A 12,341-nucleotide genomic window follows, 5' to 3' on the forward strand; every position below is an offset into this window, starting at 1 on the left:
CACTAATGGATTATTATAGGATGTTCATGAAATAGCTTTTTGGTCACTCTTGCACAAAGGTGAAAAGAGAAATTTTATCATCGATCATATTCCTTGCATCTGAAGAAGTACATCAAATAATTAAACAAAAGTTCGTAGACTGACAGATTTTGATTAAACGGCATCGTTTCGGGTTTAAAAATACTCGCATGAGGATTTCCGTGCTACGACTTTGAAAGTTATAGCTTAGTCTGCAGAGCGACATGGCAGACTGATAGACACAAACCTATTTGAAATCTAGCTCCCTCTAATGATAACAGGAACTCGTACAAAATTAGAGCATGTACATTGGGGTCATGACCCTAAAAAGTTGACCCTAAAAAGTACATTTGTCTTCTACACAAATAAAACGTGCATTAACCAATCCGTTTCAACTTTTGTGCATTGAATGTAACATAGATTGCTGCAACTAAAACGTAGAATATCATTTTCATTCGTGTTAAAATGGATTGTAAAACCTGTAAATGAATTTGGCTAAGCATTATTTAAAGTTATTAGTGATAACCCTGTGAAGAAATATCCCATTCCGTATCCTCAGCACTATACCAAGAGAAAATGATATCAGTTCGAGATTCAAAGAGCCCATATATTTCGAACAGCAGAAATACACCCGAGAATTTTGGGAAATAAAACAGGAAAATTGGGAATTTCGAGAGTAAACTAACTCTATCCTTTTACACCTTGATATTAGTCCTCGAATATGTGGCAGAAAGCTGGATTTTGTTAAATGATATTTTGTAATTAAATTGTTCTGCAGACATGAACTACTTTTACGCTGTATTGGCAAATCCGTTGTCGATGTATTACGGCCGATTATTTTTGCCTTACTATGGGTGCAATTAACTCAGAACTTTTTCACAAACGCAAACCAAAAGTATTTTACCGTTAGGCTGATTTCAATTATTATATTTTGAATGTTGAAAATAACGAATTAAAAGAATTTTCAATGTCATTAGTGTGCAACATTTTTTTAGGAGTTGAACAAAATAACTGTCATTTTCTAATTATGTATCAATATTTTCATTGATTTTTATTACAGGTTATTTTATGTAATTAAAGTCATGGCGCAAAATATTCCTCAAGTGCGTATGTACCTATATCGTTTAAACACTTCATAAATGTAATTGCTATGGTCTTTTTAAGTATCGAATTATCTCATTTTTTTAGATTCATGTTTTTTCTTCCACTTACATAAGTGCTAATTCAAGATTGGCACTACAATTAACACATCAACTACATTATATTCTAAACCATCTTTCTTTTTCAGTTTTCCCCGAAACTTTTGTCGAAGCACTAGAAGGCAACAGCGTCAAAATGCCATGCGACGTCCTTAAAAAAGCCGAATTGCACATTGAATTCGTCTTTTGGTACAAGGGTCATGGCCGAACGCCCCTCTACACATTAGACGCCAGAGATCGCACGCTAGCAGAATCCGTTCATATTCGGAACGAAACGTATGACGGTCGCGTGCATTTTTACGTGACAACAGAAGATCCTTATCTATTAATGGACAAAGTAAGACTGGAAGACAGTGGAATATATTTTTGCCGAGTTGATTATCAGTGGACAGCTACGCAGGTGTCTAAAGTTACATTAACTGCTGTAGGCAAGTATTGTTTAAAGTTTGATAATTTATGATTATTTGAAGTACATTAACAAATCGCTGGTTCATAACTCACATTACACATAAGCATAATAAAATCACATTTATATATGCACTTATTGAAATTGTTAAAGTTAAATGCTTATTCTTAGAATACTTTTATCTAACAATTTTTTTTAATGTATTTTGTATGTAGAACAGGGATTCCCAAACTTTTCTGAGTCACGGCACCCTTTGTAGAATTAGAATTTCATCACGGCACCCCACTCTTATCTCCATTATGCATACGGACTTATTGACACCGTGGTCACTTAGAGGCTTCCCGCACCTCATCCTGCGGCACCAAATTTAGGAAGCCCTGATTTATAGCACGAATAAGTGTCACTACTGCTATGGATCTTTTTGAGGTTCTTAAATTTAAGATGAAGCGTCTCCAAACCTTGCTATACTAACTGCATAGTCATAAGTTTTATTTTTTTCAATAGCGGTACCTGCATGGCTTTGCTCGTAGTAGAAAATTAAAACTTAATTTGGTTCGCCTGCACATTAACAATTAACGTCGACTATGCGTTAAGTTTTTTTTTTTTTTTTTTCAAAGATCTTTATATTTTTGAAGTATTTGAAAACTTAGCAATACGATTACCAGTTAATTAATCAGTACTGCGATAAAAATTGTATTTTTTTAGAAACAAAATGTCAAAGAAATCGGAAAAACGTTTGCATGTGCTGATGTACGTTGTACGCAAGTCACTAAATTTGGCACATCATTTTCAGCTTTAAAATGCTAAATAATACATTTTTCCGAAACTAATCACTATGGAAAGAATGTTGTAATCGCAATGATTTAATAATTTACTGATAATAATTTCATGAAAACTAAGGAAATAAACGCAGACGACTTTTTCTTAACAGTTAAAATAATTTGAATTTAAATCCTTATTAATAAAAGAAACGGGATTGGATCGCAAAAATGTTATACTATGTTTTTAAAATTGTTTAAAACAAAAAAAAAATAATAATAATAATGAAGCAATCTAAGTGACTAAAAGACGCAACCATTGTAATATACAAAAGTTAAATTTTGTTACGAAAATAATTTTATTCAACTTTATTTTTTGATTTATTCTCGAGCTTAATCATTTAGAATCGTTTGACTTTCTTAAACTGTGGCTTAGTATATGAATTTTTTTAAACTATAGTATTTTTTTTTCCTAATTTTCGTAGGAATTCGAATAAACTTCATCTAACGCAAAAATTTCCGACCTTTCGAATGATTGTAAACTTTAAAAAAAAATGTTCATGAAATGTTTTTCCCCCCATATTATCAAATTTATGTGAAAAATGAGCTTAAAATTGGAATTAAAAAAGAATTGAATCGATTTTTAAAAAAACCTCTTCAAGATCCACACCCCTATGCTATAAACGAATTTTGTAACCAATTTCATGAAATCGGCCGAGACATCCAGACAAACTTCCAACTTTATAATTTGTAAAGATTACCTTCATTAGTTTCTTTTCATATAATTTTTGATTTCTGCACAAATGTTCCACCTTAATGTATTATTATAAAAATATGCTTCGAGATATGTAGATTTTTCCCAAGATAACAATGATTTTGTTTACAGTTCCATCACAGAGCCTTACTATACGTGATGGTGAAGGTAGCCTTATTCGAGACGTTGCAGGACCTTACGAAGAGTTAACTGATGTGTCTTTAATATGTGAAGCGCATAAAGGTAAGTCCAGAAATTATCCACCTTTATTTAAACAGAAATATGTGTACTTGTAGAGTTCTTTTACCGTTTCAAACAATAAGTTCTACGAGTCATTCCATTTCAAACAGGCAGGCAGGAAGGAAAAGTGTCATATGACCATCAAGAATTTTTTTTTCTTCAGTTACAGCCTGCTAAAATTCTGCACAAAATCGGCCATTTTGGAAAAAAACAGCAAATTACTCGATTTGAAATGTACACTATTTCAAAAGTATTTAACCTATTTGAATAATTATTTTTTCTAAAAACAAATAAGGACCCATATATCATCTAGAAATCGTTTTCGAAAATTTAGTCATTTTTTTTGTTAAAGAAAAATTTTTTGGTGGCGAAGAAACTGCGTTTTTACCGATTTAATGATTTTTTTCTCCATGAAAAAAAAAAAAAAATATATATATATATATATACTAAATGGAGACGGCAGCCTAAAGCCATTATACGATAATTTCATAGCATATATTGTTATAATACTTAGATGCATACAGGCTTGGAAATAAAATTTGAAATTTTGAAAATTTTCAAAAATTAACGATTTTTGAAGTGAGAGATTACTCAAAAAACCCATTTTTAAAAAATCTAAAAATTGGCTCATTTGAACCGCTCTTAATGTTTAACAAGTGGATATACACCGCATCAAAAGCATTTAACCTGTTTAAAATTTTTTTTTTCTAAAACTAAATAAGGACCCATATCTCATCTAGACATCGTTTTTGAAAATTTAAGTAAGTTTTTTTGATAAAGAAAAAAATATATTTTTGAGGCGAAAAAACTGCATTTTTACCGAATTTATGATTTTTTTCTACATGAATTTTTTTTTTTTTTTTTTACTAAACGGAGATGGCAATCTAATGCCTTTATATGATAGTTTTATAGCATATTTTGTTATAACCCTTAAATGCATACAGCCTTGCAAATAAAATTTGAAATTTTGAAAATTTTCAAAAATCAACGATTTTTGAAGTGAGATTACTTAAAAAACCCACTTTTTTTAAAATAAAAATTGGCTCATTTGAACCCCCTTTAATGCTTAGCAAGTGGATATACACCGCATCCCGTTTCTTCCTCAGAAAATGTTTTATGATTTTTTGAAAGTCTTTATCGACCATGGCATGCACGTAAAATGAAAATGTCTAATAATTTAATTCACTGAAATTCAGATCATATTAATGCGTAATAGCTACGATAATGGTGTACTTCATCAGTAACAGCTGAAATCTTTCCTTTTTCTTGTTTCAATATTAGTTTGTTTTGGCTCCAACGCTATGCATTCACCGTTACCTACATATGCCGCAACGAATCAAATTTTTTTTCTCTTTTTGGTTGTCATTGGTGACTGATGCTCCTGATTTTTTGGATCCTACCTCGCATGATTACTTTTATACATAAGTATAGGTACACAAAATTGAAAACGCAAGACTCTCCTATAGTTTGAAAATTAACAAAACACCTGTTTTATGAGAGAAGTAATTAATTGAAGATGGTTGTAATAGCTAACCAAACACATTACCAAATGTAGCTATTATAGCCAGGGACCCAATTTCTAACAAAAGAAGTGTAGGAGCTCTCTAGTCTTCAGAACATTTTTCAATGCTTACGTGGCGTGAATTCGGACGAAAATACAAACAATTTAAGAGAAATAAGCAAGAAAGTATGGGAACTCAGCTCAAATAATAATAGTTAAGCCCTGATCAGCGGAATAATATTTTTATTAATAAAGTCTCATGGTCACCAAAGGCTTTTCTATAATTGCGCACAAGATCAAACAAAAAGACGAATACACTAGGTCATCAAAAGCGGTTTGTTACACGTATATTATTAAAAGTCAGTAAGATTTTAGTTGTTGCTAATAAAGTAATCTATTATTGTTGCTATTAGCATAAATAGAATCAGAATTTCAGTGAATGAAATTATTAGACATTTTCATTTTACATGCATGCCATCGTCGATAAGGTTACTTTCAAAAGAATCATAAAATATTTTCTGAGGAAAAAACGGGATGCGGTGTACATCCACTTGTTAAGCATTAAAGGGGGTTCAAATGAGCCAATTTTTATTTAAAAAAATGGGTTTTTTAAGTAATCTCACTTCAAAAATCGTTGATTTTTGAAAATTTTCAAAATTTCAAATTTTATTTGCAAGGCTGTATGCATCTAAGGATTATAACAAAATATGCTATAAAACTATTATATAAAGGCTTTAGATTGCCATCTCCGTTTAGTAAAAAAAAAACTTTTTTTCATGTAGAAAAAAATCATAAATTCGGTAAAAATGCAGTTTTTTCGCCTCAAAAAATTTTTTTTTCTTTATCAAAAAACCCACTTAAATTTTCAAAAACGATGTCTAGATGAAATATGGGTCCTTATTTAGTTTTAGAAAAAAAATATTCAAACAGGTTAAATGCTTTTGAAATAGTGTGCATTTCAAATCGAGTGTTCTGCTGGGTTTTTTTTTTTTTTTTTTTTTTCAAAATGCTCAATATTGTGCAGTATTTTAGTAAGCTGTAACTGAAGAAAAAAATGTTGCAAAATCCTTTTAGGATATTTCCTATGTCCCTTAGTTGTAACCTTAGAGCAAGAATTGAAATGGAGGGAGTAAGTATAATCATTAGTTAAGCAAAAGCTTGGGCTAAGTGCTCAAGTCACGTGACTTAGCATCGACGATTGGTTGATACGTTTTGCATGAAACTAACGAAATAAACCTGATTTCTCGAAATGCTTTCTTTGCAAACTATCACATAACTTGCAGTTTTTCCGTCTTTCTTTTACGAATGATAGTCTTTACTCCCTCCTTTTTATTTCTTCTCAATGGTCGTAACTACTGCAATTTTTTCAAAAAAATCGGTGACGGTCATGGGACAGACCCTGCCTGATCAGAAAAGGAATGGCTCTTTCTTAGTTTGGGAGATTTCGTGACAGAAAGTGCAATTGATCCTGACCCCGGATGAGATAGAGTGGTGAACATCCGGTTCACTGGCGGAAATGGACGCATATATTAGCTTGGTGAGATGTCAGTTTTCAGTTACATATGTGTGTGGACAAACTTAACAAAGCAGATATATTTGAAAAATTCAAAGTTTACAATAAAATTATTGTTCAAAAAAAAAGACTTTCTTAGTTTTATATATTTAATGAGACAAAGTACAATTAAGCCAGACTAAAATACATTTTTATCCTCTTGTGTTACCACGGATGAGATGGAAATGTGAACATCCGGTTTACTGACGGAAATGGAAGCATCTATTAGCTTTCAAGGATGTCAGTTTTCAGTCACAAATGTTGCCTCTAATTTAAGCAGAATGACATTAAAATGAACGAAACACGATCATCATTTGTTTTCTTTTTCCTCTCAATCAGATAGTATCGTCTTAATCGACCGTTTGTCAATAACATAGTAAAGGTGAGCAGACAGCAGTGATAATAAAGCTTCAATTGCCTGCGTATTATAAGAAAGCTAATCAACTGCATGTCCAATGAGCCGTATCACTTTTTTTAAAGTGTTTTTTTTATTCTATTGATGTTGCTCTAAGAACTCTTCAAACAAGAAAATTTAATGTCAATTGACTCAAGAAAGGCAAACCTACATTAGTCGATTATGAGAGAGATGTAAATGTTGTTAAAAAAACCATGTCAGTATGCGGAGGAAAAATTCTTTGTTGTTAGACAGAAATACCATATATTCTTAGCATAGTGTGAAAATAAAAGCCAAAGTTTCGATATTGATTTATTTCCTTCTTACAGGTTCACCTTCTCCTAATGTCACGTGGTGGAAGAACGGAAAATTACTCGATAGTGTTTACCAACAAAAAGGTGACACCGTCGTAAATCTTCTTAAATTGTACAAACTTAACAGAACGGATATATTTGCAAACTTTCATTGCAAGGCACAAAACACAAAACTCATTAATCCCACTATACGATCTGTTGTTCTGGATCTGTATTGTAAGTATCAATTTTAACAGCATATTTTAGTGGTTTATAAAACTTATGTTTTCTTCTTTATATATTTTAAGACATACTGTTTTAAAAGCTTTTCTTTTATCAATTTCCTGCAACTTAAAAGTAATATATTTTGGTGATTGTTCAAATGAAACGTAACATTAACACAAAAAATATGAATTACTTTCCAAATGATTTCCACATTAATTTTAGTTTGGTTGACTTACTTGACATCAGTGTGAATCTTAATTGATTAAGTTTTTGATTACTTGATTTTTGTACGTCCTATAACTTTTAAATATTTATTTTATTTTGATTGCCTTCCTAGAGATTATTATAAGTCTAGATCTATATGATTGTTGATTTATTCATTTATCTTTAACAGACTCACTTCTATTTATATATATATATTCTAAAACAAAAATCTTCCCAACCTCAAGCAGGCTATTTATCTACCAGTTATTATTATTAGAAGTACCATTAGCAAAGATAATACCCGTGCATTAATTTTGGTGGATTAACATAAAAATAGTTAATTATATGATTTTTTTTTATTATGTACTTATAATGCGCTAACTTTTTGTGCAATGTAAAATAAACGAAATGTTTCGTCGACAACCATTTCACCACAAGATTTTGTTTTTTTTTTTTTTTTTTTTTGCATTTTAAAACAAAATGTAATTTTCTTATTGCCGTTTTCGTAAATATGGACTTAAACTTGAATGTTAAAAATGTAAAACGGGATTAAATGCAATAAAAAGTGCATGCAAGCATTTAGGGAGTTGTAAGGAACTTCTTTTTCACCGTGAAAGGGTGCAAACTATATTTCTTTTATCTAAAAGTTCACATAGTTTTTCGTTAGAAATAAAAAGGTTCATGTATCCATCAGGCAGGTGTACACAATTTTTATTGTTATTTTTAATTTTAATGCGTAAGCACATAGGTAAATTTGGTTACTTCTAACAAATATACGATTCATATAAAAAATTTAAAAACATAAATATTTTTTGCTTTTCCTTTTTTATGATACATTTTCAAAACTCTTTGTACGGTGATTTGTGACAATAATGTATTTCATAAAGCATTAATTTGAAATAGTAATTGAGATAAAAGTTAGTTTTACTTCTGAAATTATGTATTTTCCTGCAAATTAGTGTTTAATCAAAGTTTTAAACTAAGACTACACATATTACATAAATAATGTCCAAAGATGTAGACTGTTTCGGAAAATTTAAAAACTTTGCACAAGAATTACTTTTCACAAAATTCAGTCTCTTATTTATTATTTTAAATAGATCCTAATACTGAATTAAAAAGAAAAACGAAGTCAAGTATTTGCAATGCAAAAAAATTAACAGAAAATAATTGTGATATATTTACATAAGAAACGGTCTTCGTTCCATAGAACAAATCGCAATTATCAGATTTTGCAAATTTAAGCAAGATGTCAGCTTCTGATGGCGGTTACTAAGATTTGATTGGTTATCAAAACAAGAACAGCAATTGGCCATTAATATTAGACACTTCAAATCACATCAAACTGTGTTTAATTTTTATACTAACGTGCATATAGTTTTTTTTTTTGTTAAAAATATTTGAATTTAGTTTTTCCTATTGAGTTTAGAAGTGAATTTTTTTTAATAATACCAACGAGTTTGTGAAGTGCAACAATGATTTATAAACATGTAAAGTTAAAAACATAAATTTCTTAGCATCCATAATTCCCCCCCCCCCCATTTAAGTTAAAAAATTGACTACACTGCACTGAACGATGTTTAGTGAGTATGAGATCCTTTTAAGAAGTTAAAAGTAAAAATAGTCTCGTAGTTTTTTCCCTCAGTTTTTCTTTAAAATAGGTAAACATTCTTGATTTCTGAAGTAAGATAGCTTTTAAATTTTCATTTAAGGAAAAGATTTTATCGATTTCTCAGCTTTATCCCGACAGATTAAAAAGAGCTTAAAAGGATTTTTCGTTTCGCAAACACAAACGGTTCAAGTGATATCTTTTCAAAGGCTACAGGGCAGCAGAAAATAAAGTAAAAAGCTTAAACTTACTCAATCAAGGGAAAGCATTTTTTAATCCATTACGTTCACTTCTAAAAATAAAGAATGAAACTCCTTTGATTCGTGATAAGTTTGTTAATTATCTGTCTTTTTCAAAAACGTCTTTTAAAATTCGATTATTTTTAGAGTTTGAACTAAAAAGAAAATGCTTTTTATTTTTTAGGAGTAGATGATATTTTTAAATTTTGCATTCACGGCAGAGAGATCAAAGTTTTAAGAAAGATCGGTGTGAATATGAGTTTGTAAAAAAGGTTAAATCTAATGCCATCTTTTAAGGTATAGCAGCTTGTAAAGTTGAACCTAAACTCTATTTATATCTGGCCATGAGTTGGTTTTAACTAGAATAGTCTCACTAGTAACCGAATTTTTAAGCAGAATTCAATTTTAAGTTTTTCATATTTTTCAAAGTTTCAGCAATTTTACACGTCTGTAAAAAAAGAAAAAAGGGCAATAGATAGCTTTTAAAAAAAATTATGTCTTAGGTAGGTACACTATGAAAAAAAAATTTAGAATATGTTTAAATTTTTCTTTTTTGATCATGAAATGGATTCGATAACTTGAAGTGTCACTGCGTAAATCGAATGTTGACATTTTGACAATATATATCGTCACCTCAGAGCAACAGTAAGATAGTGTTGCTTCTGGGATTAGATATTTTATTGTTGCTCTGAGGTGACGATATAAAAGCTACTGTTAAATGAAATTTTTATGTCTTAAAAATTGCAAAAATATCTAAAGATGCGATTTGAGGATTTTCTAGATCATAAATTTTTTTTAAAACTTGCACTTTCAAAGCTCAATTTTGAAAAGAAGAGCTGTAGTAAAGACAGCAGATTATTCATACGAGCATGATCTTGAATTATAAATGAATCGATATATATATATATATATATATATATATATATATATATATATATATATATATATATATATATATATATATATATAATATACATTAGGGTGGTTCAAAATTACATGTAAAAAAAAGTTTCTCCTAGGTAAGAAGACACCCCTCAATATTTTTAGACTTGTGGATAGTAGTACACTGGAAGAATTTAAGCTTCCTATTTCAACTGAAAGAGGGTGCTCAACCCCCTCCCCCTAAAATCATAATTATGGGGGGGGGTTTAAAAAATACATTGAACTGAAGAAAAAAAATGCTACATATTATAATATACACGTGTAATATGCATATACGAGTACATTGCAAAAAATTATTATTTGCAAAAAAAAAAAAAAAACAGCTAGGGATATTAAATTCAGGGGTCAATGAGCACCATCTTAAAATTTGAGTAAGAAGCTAAAACTTTTCCACAGCATAATACTATTATATAATTAAGTCAAAAATAAATAGGGGGTGTCCTGGACTCTAGCTGAGAAAAAACTTTCTTAAACCAACCTAATATATATATATATATATATATATATATATATATATATATATATATATATATATATATATATATATATATATATAACTTGTGAAAAGTTGTTAAAAACACTTAATGCGTTTCTGAATTTTTTTTGCGGGGCCCGTAGCACAAATAAATAAGTAAATAAATATTGCTATTGAAGGTATAAAAGTAATGTTCTTGCGCAAGTGGTTTTTTAATTTTTTCATTATTTCATTCGTAAGGAAACTTTAGAGAGTAGAATAATTGGTAAAAAGAGAAAGTTTATAAGAAAGAAAACACTAATGCTACAAAATTTGATAACTTTTGTACAGAAAAATGAAACCACACATGCTATAACGCAAATCGTATTCTCTCCCTAACATGCGTAACAATTGGATTTGAATGGTACGATTTTGTATAGTACAACATACAAATATGAGCAAAGTATAAATCTAACAATACAGTATTTTAAAATTCTTATCTTCGTTTTAAGACACTCGATCTGAAACTACTGCAATCCTCAAGAAATGATTCTAAATTTTTTACTTTTTAACAGTGTATCCAGTCTCAATTAGTATTGCAAGCCATTCATCACCATTATCCACTTCGAAGCTTACCGAAATATCCTGCGAGACCTTTGGATCCAGACCTCCTGCAGTGATAAGCTGGTGGCTCAACAACTCTCGCCTGTCAGATCACACTGAAACAATAACTGGGAATACGACAAAGTCTGTGCTTCGTCTACAACCAAAGGCCGAGTTTCACAAACAGGCCCTTTCTTGTAGAGCAGAAAATCCAAAGATTAGACACAGTTCAGTAGAAAGCGTCAAAGTGCTCAATGTTACATGTGAGTAAATTTAAAAAAAAACTCATTACTTTCTAAATGTGTTGGTTGATGTTGTTGTTGTTGCAAATCTCTTGGATCGTTATTGCTAGATTAAATTTAACCAGATTTTGCTACAGTCAAAATCTTGTGTTGGGAACCACAATTGATCAAGAATATGGTCAGAAGAAGCTAAGCTAGTGCTACACTTGGTGCAGGTTGGGAAGGTCTTGTTGAAATTTGAACAAATGAAAGACCTAAGGTCACCCGATCAGTCTGGTAATGAGTGTTCGTTCATGCCTACTACATTAAATAGACACTGCACCAGCGGGGCGTTCTCACTGAAAAAAACTGGTGAACAGGTGGGGGGGGGGGTTTAAGTGGTACAGTTAGACATATTTTATGTAGTTTGATAGGTAGCATTTCCACTGGAGGGAAATGAATATTTTTTTGCTGGTTTATGCTAATTGATAAACAAGGAGAGTTATGCCTCCACTACAACAGAAAAAAGATTATATAACAACAATAAAATCAATACTGAGAAGCAAACATTTTCATCTGAAAAGTACAAAAGCGAATCTTTAGTTATTTGTTTAAAATCACTTTTTGTTTATTTGATTAGAGCAATTTTATTTTAGATACTATACTTCAGTTATATGTCAATTCGTCATTTAGGCCTTTTTAACCAATAACAGTTAATTACTCATCGAA

General features: G+C 30.4%; 1 protein-coding gene across 1 annotated transcript in view; it reads left to right on the forward strand.

Annotated features, from left to right (window-relative positions):
- The first annotated feature begins 1,100 nt into the window (after positions 1–1,100).
- The window catches only part of LOC129224955 (B-cell receptor CD22-like), a 39,824-nt gene continuing 28,583 nt past the window's right edge, over positions 1,101–12,341 (forward strand). The window contains exons 1-5 of the mRNA XM_054859503.1: positions 1,101–1,125; positions 1,307–1,645; positions 3,268–3,378; positions 7,152–7,352; positions 11,364–11,654. Of these exons, the coding sequence (XP_054715478.1) occupies positions 1,101–1,125; positions 1,307–1,645; positions 3,268–3,378; positions 7,152–7,352; positions 11,364–11,654 (967 nt within the window). The remainder of the gene's footprint in view (positions 1,126–1,306; positions 1,646–3,267; positions 3,379–7,151; positions 7,353–11,363; positions 11,655–12,341) is intronic.

This window comes from Uloborus diversus, chromosome 6 (genome assembly GCF_026930045.1).
Source record: "Uloborus diversus isolate 005 chromosome 6, Udiv.v.3.1, whole genome shotgun sequence".
Classification (NCBI taxonomy): domain Eukaryota; kingdom Metazoa; phylum Arthropoda; class Arachnida; order Araneae; family Uloboridae; genus Uloborus; species Uloborus diversus.